Here is a 20,421-nt window from a genome sequence, read left to right as displayed (position 1 = left end):
AGTGGGTAATGTAATGATAATACTGATGAATATACTCTAGCATATTTTTGCACTTCTCAAGTGCAGCTTAAAGTTTTTGGGGCCACTTTACTTGAATATGTATGTCACTAATAATCTATTAAAGACCATAGGCTAGTTTTTAATAATGCAGTTTGTGATGAATATGTGTGTATGTTTTTGGAGCAGGGCTGTTTTTGCAAGAAAGTCTTACTTTCATTAAACAATTATTTGAATCCTAAATCGGTATAATAAAAAAAGAGAAAGAAAGAAAGTGCGTTTTGTAAGCACGGAGCTGAAGCCACACCCTCGCGGGGACGCCGGGGAGCAACGCGAGCGTCCGAGGCGTCCTTGGAGACTCATCGCGCCTCCGGTCAGGGGTTCAGACCTAATGCCCAGCGCCCGTGCGAGAGTGATGGAGGCTGAGGTCCGAGAGCACCATGAATGACAAATACCACAAGGCAGCTCGGGATGGCTACCTTGACTTGCTTAAAGAAGCGACGCGGAAGGACCTGAACGCCCCGGATGAGGATGGCATGACACCGACGCTATGGGCCGCGTACCACGGCAACCTGGACGCGCTGCGGCTCATCGTCGGGAGAGGGTAAGGCCTGCATTTACAGTCACAACAGCTGGGTTTGTTTAACTTTAGCAGACGTTCAACGTGTGTGTGTGTGTGTGTGTGTGGCACCACGGAGGAACCTGCATTGGTCACAGTCATCCGTCACACCTCGGTGGACTCTTCTCTGCGCTGATGATTTTATTAGAGTTAATTGGGTGTGGAACATACAGTTCTTGGTTATCCAAATCTACTTCCTTAAATCTGTACTTGTGATGTTTATGGTGGTTTTATGTAATATTTCAGTTCATACTGAGGTCAAACTAACACCACACCATAAATGACCAGGTTTAGTCACTGTACAACGTTTTATAAAGTTACCCCAAAACAAGTAAACTAAATGGTTTTATTCCAGTCAAAAACATTAAGCAGAACTAAATGTCAACACTGACTATATTTGATTAGGCTACATCAATAAAATACCTTATATATATATATATATATATATATATATATATATATATATATATATATATATATATATATATATATATATATATATATATAAAAGTTATTATAGAAAAAACTAAACAAGAAAAAATACCAGTACAAAACCAGATCATTAGAACTACAGGAACTCGAAAAGCTGGACAAATTCTGGAAAAATGCCAGTACAAAACCAGATCATTAGAACTATAGGAACTCAGAAGAATGAAATAACAAAAATACAAGGACAAAAACAATAATAGCCTTTCTATTATTATTTTTGTCCTGGTATTTTTGAGTTCCTAAAGTTTTAGTGATTCATTTTTGTCCTGGTATTTTATTTTATTTTATTTTTTGGTATTTATTTATTTTTTATTTATTTCATGTTTTTGAGTTCCTGTAGTTCTAGTAATCTGTTTTTGTTCTGTTAATTCCCCAGCTTTTCCCCTCATGTTTTTGATATCATGTCATTCTAAGGATCTGTTTTTGTAGTTATTTTTCCATCTTTTTTCATGTTTTTGAGTTCCTGTAGTTCTAATAATCTGTTTTTGGACTGGTATTTTCCCAGCTATTTTCCATGTTTTTGAGTTCTTGTAGTTCTAATGATATGTTTTTGTACTGATATTTTCCCAACTTTTTCCCCATGTTTGTGAGTTCCTGTAGTTCTAATGATCGGTTTTTGTACTGATATTTTCCCAACTTTTCCCCCATGTTTGTGAGTTCCTGTAGTTCTAATGATCTGTTTTGTACTGATATTTTCCCAACTTTTTCCCCATGTTTGTGAGTTCCTGTAGTTCTAATGATCTGTTTTTGTACTGATATTTTCCCGTTTGTGACTCCCTTTAGTTTTAGTAGCCAGGTTCGTTCTTACGTCCCTAACTCAATTATCTGGATTTAACTATTGACGATTTTTCATGACCTCGGATTGTTTGGTTCTTCATCGTGGACTTGCTGTCATAGCAACAGGTCCGGAAGCTTAAACCTGCTCGGGATTTATTTCATGTAAACAGGATTAGATCGCATCTTGTGGTGATACTTAAAATCTGTCCCAGCCACTGCTACTTTATTACAAGGGTTCATTACTGAACCAGGGGCAATAATCATTTAAAATAATAATAATAATATTTATTTTATTTGAAAATAATATTATAATGTTGTTTAAAAGGTGTATAATACTATAGACACAGCCACTCGATTGAGACATTTATTTGTGATGGAATAATTACTTTATATTGCAGTCTTACTGTAACATTATTCTGAGTCGTGCATTAATGTGAGTGATGACGGATATTATGGGATGGCTTGAAGCAGAGAACTTGATCTTGAAGAAACTTTAATGCTGTCACGTAACAAATCTGCTCCAAATTGACTTAAAAATGTAATGAATTGCTAATTACAACATTGAACTAAAAATGTAAAGGGTGTACAAATACTATAAAATCGTCAGTATAACTGGAAATCATGTTTAAAAAAAAACATTTATCTGTTAAACTTTTATGTTGGTTTGGTCACTTGGCTGTTTCCTTATAAAGGTCCAGAAGTCGTGTTTTTTCTCTCTCTTTTTTTTTTATTTGTCAAGTTTTTTGCCAGGTGGCTTTTTTAATTATATTATGTCATTGCGTTGTCTTGCCGCCACCCAATCGCTGCATTGCTGATCGTGGTTTCGAGTATCGATCATCTGCCCTCTTCAGGGAACAAGCAGTAATCTCAGATAACTTAATCCAGATATTTTAATCCAATCCGCAAATTAATTTAAAGAACCAAATTAGCCAGAGATCAGTTATCACGATTAGAAGATCTGGGATCTGTCAAATCCTCTCAGATGTGTTAAGTGAGGTACGAAGAACGGACCCCTGTTTTGGTACTGGTGTTTATTACCATTTTACTCATGTGTCTGTAGGTCTAGTGATGGTTTTTGGCGTTTTGTCCCATGTTTTTGAGTTCCTGTAGGTCTAGTGATCTGGTTTTGTACAGTTTTATTATTATTATTTACCATTTTCACCCATAATTTTGAGTTCTTGCATTTCTAGTGATCTATAGTTTAGGTTCTGGTGTTTTTTTAATTATTATTATCATACCATTTTTACCCATATTATTGAGTTCCTGCAGTTCTAGTGCTCTGTAGTTTTGTTACTGGTAATTTTTACAGTCTTTCTGTTTTTGAGTTCCTGTAAGGCAGAGCATGCCAACACCACGGTCATAGGTTCGATTCCCAGTTAATGTATGGACTGATTAAAAATGTATACCTTGAATGCACCTTAAGATGGATATACTGCCCTTATTTGTTTGCAGTGTCATTTGAGTTGTTTTATCACTAAGAATGCATTAACAATTCTCCATGATTTGATCGAAGGCCCCTCTGTCAATGCAGATAGATGGCAGATAAAAGCGACCACACAAAAGCTTTCATTAGAGCTGACCTGGTTTCCTCGGCAGACCTAGCGGCCCTTTATAAAACCTCTTAATTGTCAGAAGTTCTCCCAATGCTCAGCAGTCCTGAATGGATAATCGGACTATTTGAACGTTGAAAGCCACTGGCTATTGTGTAATCTCCACATAAAGCAAAGCAAGCATCGCTTTTCTGCTTTAGAGCCAACTTATGCCCATGTACACATAGGGATTCAGTGATTAATCCCTTTATTTGGGTGTTTCTTCTCTGAAGTGATTAAGTCAATGCACTGCATGGATCCCTGAAGCATGAATTCCCACGATAATGCCAAATGTTTACCGAAAAAAGGTTTTCAAGAGGTCATTAGTGCATTACCGTGCATGAGAACAGAGTCTGACTCATGCTATAAGAAGTTAAGCTAAGAAATAGGGATGGTAAAAATAGTAACGGCAGTAAAAATAGACATTTATGGGTGGTGGCGATCATATAGCAGTCATTTGTTAGGAGATAGCATATGATATTATATAAAAGTTCTGTTCTAGTGTCATACATCTTATTATCTGACAGTATTAGTGGGGTAAAAAGGACGGTTCATAACAGCTGCAGGACATGTCTGCTTGTTCTGTATAAGGATTTATAGGGAGCTATGTATTTGGTTAAATGGAAGTATTGGCATGCAAAAAATCAAGGTCAGGCAGGTTAGCGGGTCATAATCCAAATTCTGGCTTGACCCAGTACAGCACACAGCTCCCTTTGCTAACTGTGAAAACCTTGCAGCTTTTCTCATCCATAATGCATCACTGCAAGGCTTCACCTGTCAGCCATTAAATATTAATTAGGCTCAGCCAGCACTAGTTGCAGAAAACAGACTCAGCCTAACTGTATAGTGAAAAGGTTTAGGGTTACACAAATCATATATACGTCATAGTATTAGATTATATTTTTATATATTATATAATGCAATGCTATATTGCATTGATACCTTTTAAAATAAAATGTGTAAAATGTATTTATGTGTGCAATCATATAATTTTCAACAGCTTAGTTAAAGAAGAAATAAATCAACTTAAACTTTAAAACCAGCATTTTTAAGTGCCATTTAAGACATCTTGGATGGCCCCAAAAGTAAAGCAAAACAAAGTTTCAACCTGACTTTAATTTCAAGCGATATAGTTATCATATCATAATGCATCCCATGGTTTTGAGTCTTCATGCAAAGTGTATTGTATAGCAAGTACTTATACATCTACGCTGAACTCTAATGGAAATGTGGGATCATATATTAGATTGAGTACTTCAAATTACCTTTTTGTACAGTTGTGCTCTGTATAGATATTTCGATAAAAAGTGAATATTATGTAGCGTCTAGCGGTCATAAATTAGCAAATTATTGCCTGCTGTGACATTACTTGAGAAATGTGCTGTGGTTATGCAGGAATTTAGTGTGACACAACTCCATCATTCTTCTGAGTAAGGAGACACCCAGTGAGTTACTCTTATTCAGGCAGGCGATCAAATTACAGATCCAATGCTCTGGATCGGCATTAGCGGAGAAAACCCTGGATCACTGGCTTATATAAAAAAACATACTAAGATTTGCTCTATGAGAACGTATGCGTATGTAAAACACACCTGTTTGCTCTTTTATGACATTTGATGATTTTTGTTTGTTTCGGTTTCATTGACCTATGCATTATTTACTGGCCTTCATGGATGATAAGCCGGTGTTGAAAACATAATCAAAAAATCATGGGATTGCCAATGTGAACTCGGCTATTTTTGGGGTATGAAACAAGTTATAATGACACCCGTATCACCTAACACTTGAAAGTGTGAATTATGTTGCCATGTTATGTATTAAATATAACTTTACATAATAGGTCATATGGTCTGAGTCAGGGATGACCAGTCCTGTTCCTGGAGATCCAACTACCTGCAAAGTTTATATCCGACACACCTGTCTGTAATTATCAAGTGCTCCTGAAGATCTTAATTAGCTGGTTCAGTTGTGTTTGATCAGGGTTGGATCTGAACTTGGCAGGAAGGTAGATCTCCAGTAACAGGATTGGGCACCCCTGTTCTGAGTAGTAGTTTCATAAAGGTCACGGTTAAATGCCACACCTGATATGGATCTATCACGGCTCTACTTTCAGGGGGAACCCAGACAAGTGTGACATATGGGGGAACACGCCGCTTCACCTGGCTGCCTCCAATGGCCATCTCAACTGCCTGTCTTTCCTGGTGTCGTTTGGTGCCAATGTGTGGTGCCTGGACAACGATTACCACACGCCTCTGGACATGGCCGCCACCAAGAACCACATGGATTGTGTGCGCTATCTGGACTCCATCGCTGCCAAGCAGACAGCCCTCAACCCCAAGCTAGTAAGCAAACTGAAGGACCGGGCTTTTCGTGATGCCGAACGGCGCATCAAGGAGTGTGTTAAACTGCAGCAGAAGCACCGGCGGCGTATGGAGCGGAAATTTCAGAGAGAGACAACAGAAGCCTCAGTCTCGGATGCCATGAGCTTCTCCAGCTATGCCAGCAGCACCTTGAGTCGCAAGTTACACCACTTCAACACTGCCACTAATGTGCCATATTCCCAGGTCAGAATTTCTCAAATTGCTCTTCAATACTTAAAGAATGAAAAATTCATTAGTTCATCACCCTCATGTCGTTCGACACCCGTCAGACCTTTGTTCATCTTCAGAACACAAATGAAGATATTAGTGTTGAAATCCGATGGCTCAGAAAGGCCTTCATTGACTCCAAGGTCATTTCTTCTCTCAAGACCCACTGATGGGCTGATTTCAAAATAAAGCTTTGAACCATTATGAATCACCGAATCAATTCATGATTTGAATTGCGTGTCAAACTGCTGAAATCACGTGACTTTGGTGATCTGAAACATCGACTCACTGATTCATAACGGTTCAAAGCTTTGTTTTGAAATCGGCCCATCACTATATAAGTCGTTATTTAGTTTATTTTGCACACAAAAACTATTCTCGTGGCTTCATAAAATGATTGTAGAGCCGCTGAAGTGAGATGGGCTTTGTAACGACGTCTTTAGTGCCTTTATGGGTCTTGAGAGAGGAAATGACCTTGGAGTCAATGAAGGCCTTTCTGAGCCATCGGATTTCAACACTAATATCTTCATCTGTGTCTGAAGATGAACGGAGGTCTTACGGCTGTCGAACGACATTAGGGTAAGTAATTAATGACAGAATTAAAATTTTTGGGTGAACTAACCCTATAAATGTTTGATGTTAGTTACACACCACAGTCACTAAAACACATTTTTATCCAACTTTGTCACTCTAGGCTACTATCCACGCCACAGCCAGGGGCAAAACTAAAATCCAGAGGAAGCTTGAGAAGAAGAAGCAAGGTGATGGAACATTCAAGATTTACGAGGATGGCAGGAAGAGTGTCCGCTCTTTGTCTGGCCTACAACTAGGCAATGACGTCATGTTTATGAAGCAGGGTACATACGTCAACCCTAAGGACCGGTCTCGTCGCAACATACGGGACATGTTCTCCAATGACAATGAGGATGCAGTCTCGCGTGCCATCAGTGAACCCGACCTGCACGGTCAAGATGTGGAGTACTCAGAGATCAGCACCGACTCAGGCCACGACTCACTCTTCAACCGTCCCGGCCTGGGCACCATGGTTTTTCGCCGCAACTATGTGAGCGGTGGACTTTTTGGCATTGGTAGCAGAGATGAAGGCAGTCTTGCAGGCAGCGAACGGGTCGATAATGTGCGCCTACGTAGCCGGATGCATCGCGCGCCCAGTCTGGATGAGGATAGCATCGGAAGCGCCCGTAGCCTGCAAGAGAGGAACGTGCAGGAGCTGCCGTGGGACGAGGTTGAGCTGGGGCTGGATGATGATGATGAGCCTGACACCAGCCCATTGGAAGTGTTCCTGGCCACACAGAGCATGAACGAGTTTGTTCCTATTTTCAAAAGGGAAAAGATCGACCTTGATGCCCTATTGCTGTGCTCTGATAGTGACCTCAAGAGCATTCACATCCCCTTGGGGCCCCGCAAGAAGATCATAGACAGCTGTCAGCGCCGACTGGAGGCCATCGATGACCCAGGTTGCATAGAAGACACTGCGTTGTGAAGTTCTTCCATTAATGTCTGTTTTTACATCAATGAATGTTAAAGTTGACGAATAAGTAAGAGTTTACAGAACCATTGTAACGTTTATCTTTAAAGACGGCAAAAGTTACTTTGTCAGCATTTGGCCAATGAAACAAAAAGAAAGCGTAAACTACAAGTGTCCAATCCTGCTCTCCTGCAGAGTCACCTTCCTGCAGGGTTTACACACACAACTCTTAATAGTTTGCTTCTGTTACACTCGCACCCTTAATCTCACGCCCACACGGGTCATGGCACCAATTGTAACCAGTCTTACTTGACCCACTCTGAGTTAATGTGCCTCTTAAGGAGTGAGGTTTGATTCTGTTACACTCACCCCCTAAACCTCACGCCCATCCAGGTCACGGCACCAATTGTAACCGGTCTTACTTGACCCACTCCGAGTTAATGCGCCTCTTAAGGCCATGGGAGTGAGGTTTGATTCTGTTACACTCACCCCCTAAATCTCACGCCCATCAGGGTCACGGCACCAATTGTAACCGGTCTTACTTGTCCCACTCCGAGTTAATGTGCCTCTTAAGGCCATGGGAGTGAGGTTTGATTCTGTTACACTCACCCCCTAAATCTCACGCCCATCCGGGTCACGGCACCAATTGTAACCGGTTTTACTTGACCCACTCCAAGTTAATGCGCCTCTTAAGGCCATGGGAGTGAGGTTTACACACTCAACTCTTAATAGTTTGCTTCTGTTACACCTACACACATACCTGGAAGTTTCTAGTGGTCCAAAAGACCTCTTTTAACTAGCTCAGGTGTGTTTAAAAAGACAAATCTGCCCCTAGAAGCAGGATTGAACACCCTTGGCCTAAATCAACTCTAAATCAGGCAGAAATAAAAACAACCTGTGTTATAAAGAAAGTGTCTATTGTAATAATGCAATAAAACTTTTACAGTAGAGGTTTATAGTGGACCAATGTTGAAATAGCTGAATGACTATATTACCTAACTGACACAAACAGGGCGATATGCATAAAAATGGTAAGAAATGTAATGGTTATCACATGTCATGTGGCAAATCCAGAGAGCGAAAATGAGGTCACATCTCATTACATGCACTCTTATAATATAGCTGCCCCCATGGGGCATATTTCTCAGTGCCTGAATATTTCTATACAAAATGTAATTTAAGACATAACTTGTGTATATAATTTGACAAATGTTTTATAATCTGTCTTTGTTAGACATGCAAAAATAAGTATGTGCTACACAACATGGTGGTAATTGTAGCTGTGCTATTCTTGTTAATTACACACAGGGAGATTCGGATACATGATGGCCAATGCAGCCTTGTGTAGTTATTGGACAGCTGTAAATGGTGAAATGTACAGTAAATTGATTGCTGTTGTGAGGACACAATGTAGGATTGTGTCCTCACAAGATTATGTAACATTGTTATGTAGGATAAAAGCCTTTGTCTTCGCCCTCACATTATGTTACATGTAATGTTTACATGTATCTGGCCATAACACGTTTTTGAAACACAAGTAGTTTGTGTGAAGCATGGTTGAGTTAGTTTGCACAGAGAGCCCTTTGTTGATCCTTGAGCTTTAAGTTGCAGAGCGCAGAACTCATTAAACCGTTTCATGTCGTTTATCACAACAGTAGGTTTTTGATTTTAACTGAAGTATATCGTCAGTAAACTGTATGGTTCATGCACAGGTCTGCAATACAGCAGGTTCTTTAACGTCCAGCTGTGATTGAATTACATGATGTCTTCCTTCAATATTTATTGCTCAGCATTTACAGCCATGTTTTATAACGCATACATCAACTTTATTTATAATGACATTTGCTGGTATGTAATGATTAAACTAATTCATACATTTTTTTTTGTGAAGTGTGGTTTTGTCCTAGTAAAAATATGATTAATGTGTTAACCTTTAAAGTGGAAAACAGCCATTTTGGTAAGCATTAATGATCTGAATCTTTTGTTTCATAGTATTCCCCTGCCTCCCTTTGTCCATACTGCAATAGTTAGGGGTCAGCAAACTTGTATTATAAATGTGATCTCTTACAGGGCGGTTCAAAGCCTGTGGAGAATGAAAGGCTGTAAATGCCATGACTGTAAAAACGAACAAATTTCTTATGAGCACTAGCCTCAATGATCATTACAGGACAATAAGTATGCTAAATACAGTATATGATATATATATAAATAGACATCACCAATAAGAACTGCACTCCTAATAGGAGCTAAACATGGAATCGTTTTATTTTCCAGTTCTTTAGAAAACCATCTTTGTACTAGCGATTTAAAGTGATTTTTAATCTATTCCTGGCGACCCACAGCATTGAATATTTTTTATCTGTATGTCTCATTAGAGAGCTTCATCAACTGAACCGGACATGTCAGATAAAGAAAAAAGACATAATAATGTGCAGTTGAGGTTCTCCAAGACCAGGATTAAAACAACTAAAGGACTAGAAGGCAACACAGAACTAACAAACCTTTTTAAAGAGCCATTTAGCAACTCAAGAAGCCGAAATGGGTCCTTGATAAGAACTGAGTTCTTTCCAGAACAAGTACTGCTGAAGAATCTTTATTTTTAAGGGTGAACAATAGGATTTGTCACAAGCATAGTCAGTCTTGCTATCTGTCAAACATGGCAAGAATCCAGAATTGAAAGTAGTCGCCTGAAAACCGGAGGTTAAACATGATATTAAAACTTGACTGATTGACCTCAAGAGTTTTCTTTGATATTTAAAAGGTATGTTATGGCAACAAATAACATCAACATGGGATTATATTATATAAACACTGCCAATTGCACATAGTATTATTTATGTATTTATTCAAATGCAGGTTTGAGTTAAACTCCCAGAATTGAACCCTGATTTAAAGGGTAATATACAATATTATAGCCAAAAATTTCAGACAACTAAGATTGGCAAGACTGCCAATTCTTTTTTATCAAGTGGTATGAAAGTACAGAAAATTAAGCATGTGTGTATTTATTTATTTTTTTACCACAAGTGCAAGTCTTTTTTTAAATTTTAATTTAGTTATTGATTAAATTCTTGTTCAAATTGTTCGAAAGCTTCAAAAACTTTAAAAAGCTTCAAGAAGTTTCAGGTTATTTTGCCATCACATCCAACATCAGATCAGATAAAACAACACTTATCATCCATTAAAATCAGTTTCATCATAAACAGGATTCACAAAGTGCACTCCCATCTGGGTTAGGGTTATTGAGTTCATCGCCTCTGTCCCGTAAAGCCCTGGGACTTCTGGCATCATAGTCGGCTTGTCAAACATGGGGTTGTCAAAGCCGTGGTCCATGGGGCCACCCAGCTCCCCAATTTCGCTATTGTTCTTCCATTTGCTGAGCGAGGGGAGGCTAGGCATTCTGGGTAGCTTAACAAAGCCACGCCGATAGAGGACAATAACGACTGCGAGTAAACCGACTCCGATTAGGGTGCCCAGAACCGCACCGACCACAACACCCGCACTATTTCCAGCCACTTCGCTGCTGCTCGCCCCAGAAGACGCCTTAAAATCTGCACTGGTGATGCCGAAATTCGAGCCCTGGTTGTGCACATCCTGCACTACATCACGAGCAAGAGTTTCGGCCAGCTTCCCGGCTTCCTGACCCGTTTCCTGGTCCAAAAGCAGCACCTGAATCTCTTCATTGGCCTTGAAAGGGATCACTCCCAGTAGCCTCTGCTCCTTTGACACTTTCGACATGGCCATCAGTACAGACTTATACTTAGGCAGGCTGAGAAAGAGATGCTGCAGCCGTTGACGATACGACTCGAAGTTGAAGTTCGAAGAGAACTGAACGTCCACAACGGCGCCACAAACATCGCAGCAATGTCCCACAGGGTGCAAGGGTTTCTTGCACTCCAACGGATCGCATTTCACGTTTGCACAGATCTCGTCGCGATGTCTAGAGTTGTCGCAGATGCATCCCGTGATATCGCCACAGGCGGAACCGACAATGCTAACTGACGAGGAGCCGTGAAACTCCAACTTGCCCAAGTCGGATGAGAGGTACTGAGAAAACTCAGAGCTGCTGGTGAACTTTTTCCCAAGCACAGACACACTCTTCACAGGCACATCATGATCACATGAAACATCCACGCGGAATGAGGTGGCCTCTCGAAACACAACGTCATCAAACTGGCACGGGACACTCTCCTCATGGACGCAAAACTGATGTGTACCCCTGTGCAGGTCGTCGATTGTGGTCGCAGCCACCCACAGTGACGGGTCGAACCATTTCAGAGACTCTGGGTCTTTAAACTGTGCCGTGACCCCAGATCCACAACCCGGATCTCCGCCCTCTCTCACAGAAAACCCAGCGCCAGATGCCAAAATAAGCTGCCCGTCCATCGGCAAACTCATCCCTCTGATAGTGTGAGCCGTTTCTACGTACACCGACACTTTCCTCTGAGCTAAAAACACCACCTGGTCATTCCCGCAGGGGACAGAGCCTTTATCCCAGTTGGTTGCGTTTTCAAAATTGGTGTCTGGAATCCATTGCTTGTAGAGGGCATTAGCAAATGGTGAAATGCAAAGGAAAAGCAGGACGTTGTGTCGAAGAGCCATCGTGAAGGGAATGAGCAGTAGGAAGAAAAACAGAGCGACCTTTGGTCCGTCACATGAGAGTCCAAACTATAACTTAGTGACAAATTCACAAGAGCTATTTTGTCCGTAAAACATCTACCACAATGACGATAAAGGCCCACATTTGGTTGACTGTAAAATATTTAATAGGCCAGCTGTTGACCCTCTATTGCATAATTAGCTGTGGGTTCCACGAAAAACATGACCTCCCATGAAAAACATGACGAGACATATACCTCTGTCTCTCATTTCCTCTTAAATGTAGACTGTAATGCCATGCTACTTAAGTGGCACTAAAAAATGCATTTCCACCATTTCGCTGACTTAGACACTGAGTTAGACTAGCCCCACCACTACAATCACCATCTCTCCAAAACCATGCCCTCCAAAGACATGACACCCAGTTCAATTAATATCAAACTGTTAATTATGACATAAAAAATCTATAAAAAAGTCTTTGTCCTACTCTATATAAAGATGTATATCATTTATATCCAACTTTATCCGCATTTTGTATAGGCTACTCAAGAAAAGCAAAAACTTCTTGATTATTTTGTAGCAAAATGTCATTATATTATCTCCTAGCTCTTATGTTGGATATATAAGTACACTCTTAAAAATAAAGGTTCTTAAATGGTTATTTGGCAGGGTGTATGGGTCCAAGAAGAAACTTTAATATCCAAACAACCTTTCCATGGCACAAAAGGTTCTTTAGACTATAAAATGGTTAGGGGAAAAAATGGTTCTTTAAAGAACCTTTCATAAAACGGTTCTTTGGGGAACCAAAAATGGTTCTTCTATGGTATCACTGTGAAATCCCATTTTTGGTTCTTCCCGGCACCTTTATTTTTAAAAGTGTATGTCCAACTTTATCCATTTACGTACAGTATGCTATGGCCTATAGCATATCTCAATTACTTGATTGCTTGTCTCATCGCAAAATGTAAACTGTGTTATCAGCCAGCTCTAATCTGCTAAATAAAACTTATAAAGCATGAAAATATTAAGATATTATGAAAATGAACATCATAAAGCTCCTTTGAAACTATGTAAAAAGCGCAATACAAATGCGTTGGACTAAAAAAAGGGTAATGTTGACTTAAAACAGCTGATATCAAGAGAAGCAAAACTCTTTTCATCGTGGACTTTGTTGACCCTTTTCTCTAGTTTCAGAACAGCGTATCATCACTTTTATTATGTCTGTATTAGTTCAAAAAAAACCTTTTGTTTGGGCAGGACCGGTGCTGAAGCTGCATGTCAGCGGCGTTGTCACGTGATGACAGGTGTTTTCTAACCGCTGCATAATCGACCAATCACGATCGTTTCTAAATAATACTGGAGAGTGATGTTTAAAAAAAAAGATTTTTATGTTATTTCTGGGATATATTTCCTTTGTTTCTTACATATATACGAATCTTTGTATATCATATATTTTTAATAATTATATCTGTACTGTAAAAATATAAAAAATATGGTTAAAACCTTTTACAGTCTATGATTAAAACGTCCTGATCATAGACTGTAAAAAAATCCTGATATTGGCTTGTGATTCTTTGAAGAATCGTTATTTGAGCCACCAAGCGCCCCCTACAGGAAGTAAAGCTCAAATGAAACACAAGTAGCGTTTGCTTCTCTAGAGTGGACACGTTTGTTTACATACACGTCAGCAGGAAATAAGGCTACCTGCGCCAGCATGATCAGACAGGTGAGTTGTCACTTATATTCCCTTTAAATAAACCTCTTATGAAAAAGCCCTAATTCCTATATGATTCCTAGGTCGAGTTTTACTTTTTTTGTCAAGTTTAAGTGCAGCTCTGCATGTCTTGTGGATCGTTGCATTTATACGCTATAACTACAAAAAACGTTATACTCAGAGGCAAAAGATGTGCTGAATTGATACATGATTTGTTTTGAAGGACTCTCAGGGTGAAGTACCATTATTCCATGAGGATGAAACCGCATTTAGGGAGAGGAAATCAAACATCAAGTGAGAAAACAAATGGATTAGAGAAATTGACATTGAAGGCACAATATGTAAGATTTTTGGATTAAATAAAAAAAACACTAGAACAGCATATATATATATATATATATATATATATATATATATATATATATATATATATATATATATATATATAAATCGAGGGTAATGTGTCATTGATAGGCAACTCACGGACATGGTCCTGGTTAAAAATGCTTATTTCTCTTGATTTAAACATTCTTGGAAACGTATGTAATCCAGAGAAATTAGCATTTTTAACCAGGACCATGTCCGTGTGTTGCCGATCAATGACATCATACCACTCGATTTTTTTTAAAAGCCATGGAAACAACAAAGCCGCTTTAATATCTGATGTGTTTTATTTGGCAGGTGAGCAACTGTTTGGATCATTGATGGACAGAAACTAATGATTGTTCTCCAGCTCAACACAGTTAGTCTTATTGTTTAAATCTGCTGTTCTTTATTTACCGCAACGAGTGCCATGTTTTACCATGCCTAATATCGCTCTAGCTCACTGCAGTGTGAACAATGGTCTCATAACAGCGCCGAACGAACGCACCGTAGCATTATAGCATAACTTTAACACACTCAAATGTGTGTAATATGATAAAACAGTGCTGCGTTCCCCGACATAAACATTTTAAATAAGCAACCTTTTATTACATATTGTGCCTTTAATTGACATTTAAAACTGTGATAAGCTAGGTCTCATAGTACACAGTGTTTTTTTTTTTTTAAATAATATGTTGTTGTTATCAGACACCCTCTGGCCTGTTTCTTTCATCTTTTCTTCCGCACGAGTGCCATCCTGATCTACCTCTTTTGTGAGTTTCTCAGCCGAAGTTTTATTGCCAACATGGTCACCATCATTTTACTTCTGTCATGTGACTTCTGGACAGTAAAGGTGAGCCTCTTACGTTTCATTTCTTAATGAATGTTCCTGGTCTTATTGAGCATGTTGTTCCAAATTAAAGGGATAGTTCACCCCAAAAATGAAAATTAGCCCATGATTTACTGACCTCAAGCCACAATAGGTGTGCATAGGCTAGTGACAAACAGTCAAAAGGTGCTTTAGTTTTTTAGATACCGGAGGTAGAACTAAACCCTGCAATATTTTCCCTCATCACTAAGGTGTCCCACATATGAAATGGATACTTGGCTAAAAATATTTTACTGCTAAGTTTGTTAAATTAACAGATATTTATTATACATCCCCAAACCAAAAAAGGACTAAAATATAGCCTGTCTGTATGGGAGTTAAGGCATATAAACTAGTGTAGGTCAATCACACAAAACTAAATAGTGTGTCTAATGACAAAGGGTAATATTATTTTGTACTCAAATGCAGATTATTACATTCACTCGATCCTTCTAGCAAACGTCACCTTTTCCACCATATAAGTTAAAACGACAGTCATTTGACAAGGCGATTCATTTTGTAAAAATATAAGTTATATATTTATATTTTTGAGAACTGAAGTAGACCTATGATGTTTTTGCATGCTTGTATTTCCGAGTACATCACAGTCACTGCGTAACGTTAGCCTACATTGTGACTAACGTTATATAAACATGCAATATCGTTGACGAAAAAAGACAAGTCTAAAATGTAGACTGAATGACACACTTTAAGCAGAACATCTCAAATGGAGATTGATGAAATGCAGCTTACTTGTTTATTGGTGTTTTCAGATTATCAGCGCGCGGGAGAGAGAGCGAGCCTATGGTTGCCAGATTGGACATGGTTAGGTAAAACACCGGATAGTATACATGTTCTTTTCACAGAAAAGCTCTGTTTGGGGGATTTAATTTCTGAAATTAAACAGACACAAACTCTTTCTTGCGCACGGATGATCTGAAAACACCAATAAACAAGTAAGCGGCATTTTATCAGTCTCCATTTGAGATGTTCTGCTTAAAGTGTCATTTAGTCGGTCTGTGTTCTGTCAGGATGGTCAGGACTCACGAGCCGCTTCACTGAACTGCTGTGAGCTGCTGAAATAAGCCAATCAGAGCAGAGCTCAACATTAATATTCATTAATCTTCCAAATAAGTAAAAAACAGAGCATTACATCCTAGGGACAATTTATAGGGTTGTAAATGGACCTGAAAAATTGTATCTGGACAATGTTTGCCCTTAAATAAGCCACATACCCTCTATGTAGATATCAGAGAACAATTTAACATATTGTTTCAACTCATTCTAGGGCACATTTAAGGCATATAAACTAGTGCAGATCAATCACACAAGCTCTGAGAGCTTTGAAACTTGAAATGCAAACAGCATATTTTTAGCTAAGAATCCATTTCGTATGTGGGACGCCTTAGAGATGAGGAAAAACATTGTTGGGTTTGTTTTCTACCTCAATTTTCAAAAATTCGGGGGCATTGTCACTAGCCTAGTATGATTGAGTCGTATTAAAATATGTCCCATTTGACCATCGCATCAAAAAAGTCATATACACTTAGGATGGCTTGAGGTGAATAAATCATTTTTGTGTAAACAATCCCTTTAAAAGTGCCAGTCTTTGAATCAATTTTCCTTTTTGGCTGACATCATGATGTCGGTGTGGGCGGAGGCAATTAGCCTGTCAAAATAAAGGTCCCATCGGATATGTTTTCTCCTTAAATGTAAAATGAGGAATGTAAAATTGAGAGTGTGTACTAAACCTGGTCTTCTCTATGTGTGTGGCACATAAATAATGATTGTGTGTGTGTGTGTGTGTGTTGTTTTGGTGCAGAATGTGACGGGGCGGCTGTTGGTGGGCTTGAGATGGTGGAATCAGGTGGATGACGACGGTCGCAGTCATTGGATGTTTGAATCCCGATCAGTGAGTCTCTCCGCCCACAGCTTTACAATACTTTTACGGATATTACAGATTTTTGCAACTCTGGAAGGCAACCATATAATAAAAATCAAGTTTATGATTTTGACTAACAATACTGGGGTAATGTACAACTTCAATATATAGCTATAGCTGACTTTTATTGCAGCTCGATCAAAGTTTAATGGTTTAGTCACTCCGTAAATGTACAACACCTTCACTTAGATCGTTATTTTAAAGAACGGAATTTCCTCTGTTGAGTCACAGTGTTCAAATATGAAAAGAATAGATCTTAGGAAATCTAAATTCCGTCGCATCATCACACATATTGACTCTCTTTGGAACACTATGGAACATTGGTGAAGGATGTTAAGCAGCAAACAGAATAAAAAAAACACCTTCTGAAGTCACATGAGAGCTCTGTGTGAGGGACAGAAGCTGGAAAACAAATTTACCACAAACAATAAAACGCTAAAAATCTCCTGCGCTGCGAGTCTCGAACATTATTCTCCAATCTGCATATTCACACATGCTGACCACGCACACTTTTATGGAGTCGTTTTGTGCTGTTTTGGAGCTTGAACTATCGTTTAATGGGAAAAAAGCACAGAAATTTGCAACTACATGTTTACTTCCATTAGTGTTAGTAGACTGTCTGCTTAAAGGAACACACTCCACTTTTTTTGAAAATAGGCTCATTTTCTAAATCCTTTAGAGTTAAACAGTTAAGTTTTACCGTTTTTGAATCCTTTCAGCTGATCTCTGTATCTGGCGGTAGCACTTTTAGCATAGCTTAGTATACATCATTGAATCTGATTAGACCATTAACATTGCGCTCAAAAAAATTACTAAAGACTTTTAATATTTTTCCTATTTAAAACTTGACTCTTCTGTAGTTATATCGTGTATTAAGACCAACAGAAAATGAAAAGTTGCGCTGTAATATCATCATCGCGCCGCTGCACCCATGGGACAGCAGCAAAGTTCCCTGATTATTACGCAGGAACGAGAGAATAGTCCCTAACCATATCGGTCTGAAAAAATCACAACTTTTCATTTTCTGTGTGGTTTTAGTACACGATGTGACTACAGAAGAGTCAAGTTTTAAATAGGAAAAATGTTATCTTTGAAAAAATAAAGTCTTTGGTCATTTTTGAGCACGATGCTAATGGTCTAATCAGATTCAATGATGTATGCTAAGCTATACTAAAAGTGCTACCGCCAGATACAGAGATCGGCTGAATGGATTCAAAAACGGTAAAACTCAACTGTTTAACTCTAAGGGATTTGGAAAATAAGCCTGAAAAAAATTTCTGAAAAATTTTCAGAAAAAGTGGAGTTTTGCTTTAATATCTACTAACACTTTATTTTGATGGTTCACGTTAGACATTTTAATAACTACATGTCAACTTATTCTACTAACCCTAACCTAACCGTCTGCTAATACTCTAATGAGAGTTAGTTGACATGTTGCAAAGTTTCTTATAGTTAGTAGAATGTCTAAAGTGGACCATCAAGATAAAGAGAAACCACATTTGAGTGGATGAATATGAATGAATACTGAGAGAGTTTTTTTGTTGAACTATTTCTTTTATTCCTGTTTGATGTATTTTCTTTATAGGCAAGCAGTAAAAACGTCATCTCGAACTCTGATTCCCGCATTTTCTGGTTTGGTCTGATCGTGTGTCCGGTGTTTTGGTTTTTCTTTGTGTTTAGCTCCCTTTTCTCCTTCAACATAAAGTGGTTGGTGAGTTTTTTTTTTTTTAAATCTTCTTAAATACATCAGTGTTTTACTGTGTAAAACCTCTGTGAGCTTCAATATTCCAGACGTGTGTGTGTGTGTGTGTGTGTGTGTGTGTGTATGTATGTGTGGCGCGTGTGTGTGTGTGTGCATGTGCGCCGTATGTGTGTGTGTGTGTGGGGGGGGGGGGATGGGGGGCATGTTTTTGTGACATATGAGGACACAAATGTGTATAATGACATGGGTATGACACAGGTATTACAGGAGAGGGTGAAATATGAGGACATTGGCCATGTCCCCACTTTTCAAAATGCTTATAAATCATACAGAATGAGTTTTTTTGAGAAAGTAAAAATGCAGAATGTTTCATGTGATGTGTGTGTGCGTGCGTTCGTGCGTGCGTGCGTGTGTGTGTGTGTGATGGGTAGGTTTAGGGGCAGTGTAAGGGGATAGAAAATACGTTTTTTACAGTATATAAAAAACATTACGCCTATGGAATGTCCCCATATGTCACAAAAACAAACTTGTGTGTGTGTAGGCGGTTGTGATCATGGGAGTTGTGCTACAGTGGGCAAACCTTTATGGATATGTGCGATGCAAAGTAGGCGGTGGAACCAAACTGAAGAACATGGCATCTAACTACTTTGGCTTAACACTCTTCAAAAAGGTAAAGAGAATTACTATCCTGTATATAATACATTCCTAAATATTCCTTAACTGTTCCTTATTCTCTTACAGGTCGCAAACCAAGCAGAGGGACCCTAATAAATCCAAATATTATTGACTAGTGAGAATTATGTCTGGTTGAGCTGGGTTTTTTTTTCAATCTTATAAATTATTTCTTCATGTTTCCACTGACAAGATTGTCTGTTTTGCTAGTTTGGTCAGATTTTGTGTTGCCTTAACAGTATGTGATTATTTGTAAGACAATAATTTGTATGTAATAATTTCGGATAACACTGTGCTGGCGAATCAGTCTAATTAAAAAGCATTATGAAGTCTTGTGGTGTGGTGTATGTGTGTTTCTTCAGCCGGTCTCCAGGTGTCTCTGTTGCTCTGCTGATTTGATCAAAGGGCCATTTTTCCATAATCAATATTTGAGGAAATAAAAAATAATAAGATCTCAAGTGCTAAAAGTGAGAATAGCGGTAATGCTTAAACATATAAAGTTTTACATTATAAATGATAACCATAACTTTTCATGATTAGATGCTTTGCATCGCTAGGCTAGAAGTCTAAATGGTTTGTTTTCTAAATTGTTTGTAAAATATGACTTCTTGAGTTATCTTTTGTTAGATCACTGCATTATAACATTCAGACATAGGTCAGAGTGTACACATAGTTTTATAAATTTAGAGAATATATGAACAAACAACCCTCACGAGTAGCCACTTAAAGGGTTAGTTCACCCAAAAATGAAATTGATGTAATTAACTCCTCACTCTAATGTTGTTCCTCACCCGTTAGACCTCCGTTCATCTTCAGACACAGTTTAAGATATTTTATATTTAGTCCGAGAGCGTATGCAAGTGTATGCACACTATACTGTCCATGTCCAGAAAGGGAATAAAAACATAATCGCAGTAGTCCATATGGGACATCAGTGGGTTAATTAGAGTCTCTTGAAGCATCGGAAATACATTTTGGTCCAAAAATAACAAAAACTACGACTTTATTCAGCATTG

At 38.7% G+C, this 20,421-nt stretch overlaps 3 protein-coding genes across 3 annotated transcripts; 2 read left to right on the top strand and 1 right to left on the bottom strand.

Annotated features, from left to right (window-relative positions):
- The first annotated feature begins 293 nt into the window (after positions 1–293).
- Positions 294–9,421, top strand: ush1ga (Usher syndrome 1Ga (autosomal recessive)). The gene is made up of 3 exons (XM_067429186.1): positions 294–601; positions 5,585–6,035; positions 6,754–9,421. Exons 1-3 carry the CDS (start codon positions 438–440, stop codon positions 7,558–7,560), a joined length of 1,422 nt encoding a protein of 473 aa, XP_067285287.1. The 5' UTR covers positions 294–437; the 3' UTR covers positions 7,561–9,421.
- Positions 9,422–10,130: 709 nt separating this feature from the next.
- Positions 10,131–12,156, bottom strand: amn (amnion associated transmembrane protein). Its single transcript, XM_067429174.1, has one exon. The coding sequence runs from the start codon at positions 12,145–12,147 to the stop codon at positions 10,720–10,722; it is 1,428 nt and encodes a 475-aa protein (XP_067285275.1). The 5' UTR covers positions 12,148–12,156; the 3' UTR covers positions 10,131–10,719.
- Positions 12,157–13,781: 1,625 nt separating this feature from the next.
- On the top strand, positions 13,782–19,749 carry zgc:112148 (uncharacterized protein LOC550424 homolog). The gene is made up of 7 exons (XM_067429162.1): positions 13,782–13,870; positions 14,082–14,152; positions 14,930–15,074; positions 16,912–17,001; positions 18,617–18,742; positions 19,275–19,403; positions 19,475–19,749. The coding sequence occupies exons 1-7, from the start codon at positions 13,859–13,861 to the stop codon at positions 19,499–19,501; spliced, it is 600 nt and encodes a 199-aa protein (XP_067285263.1). The 5' UTR covers positions 13,782–13,858; the 3' UTR covers positions 19,502–19,749.
- Positions 19,750–20,421: the final 672 nt, after the last annotated feature.

The sequence above is a fragment of the Pseudorasbora parva genome, chromosome 2, assembly GCF_024679245.1.
Source record: "Pseudorasbora parva isolate DD20220531a chromosome 2, ASM2467924v1, whole genome shotgun sequence".
NCBI lineage: Eukaryota > Metazoa > Chordata > Actinopteri > Cypriniformes > Gobionidae > Pseudorasbora > Pseudorasbora parva.
This window is presented reverse-complemented; position numbering and strand designations above follow the sequence as displayed.

What these genes read in the sequence shown, in the direction of transcription:
- ush1ga (XM_067429186.1), top strand. Translation starts at nt 438, where the DNA reads ATGAATGACAAATACCACAAGGCAGCTCGGGATGGCTACCTTGACTTG. An exon ending in CGGCTCATCGTCGGGAGAGG is followed by an intron (nt 602 to 5,584) that starts GTAAGGCCTGCA and finishes CTCTACTTTCAG; the next exon opens with GGGGAACCCAGACAAGTGTG. An exon ending in CTAATGTGCCATATTCCCAG is followed by an intron (nt 6,036 to 6,753) that starts GTCAGAATTTCT and finishes TTGTCACTCTAG; the next exon opens with GCTACTATCCACGCCACAGC.
- amn (XM_067429174.1), bottom strand. Translation starts at nt 12,147, where the DNA reads ATGGCTCTTCGACACAACGTCCTGCTTTTCCTTTGCATTTCACCATTT.
- zgc:112148 (XM_067429162.1), top strand. An exon ending in GTGACTTCTGGACAGTAAAG is followed by an intron (nt 15,075 to 16,911) that starts GTGAGCCTCTTA and finishes GTTTTGGTGCAG; the next exon opens with AATGTGACGGGGCGGCTGTT. An exon ending in GGATGTTTGAATCCCGATCA is followed by an intron (nt 17,002 to 18,616) that starts GTGAGTCTCTCC and finishes TTTTCTTTATAG; the next exon opens with GCAAGCAGTAAAAACGTCAT.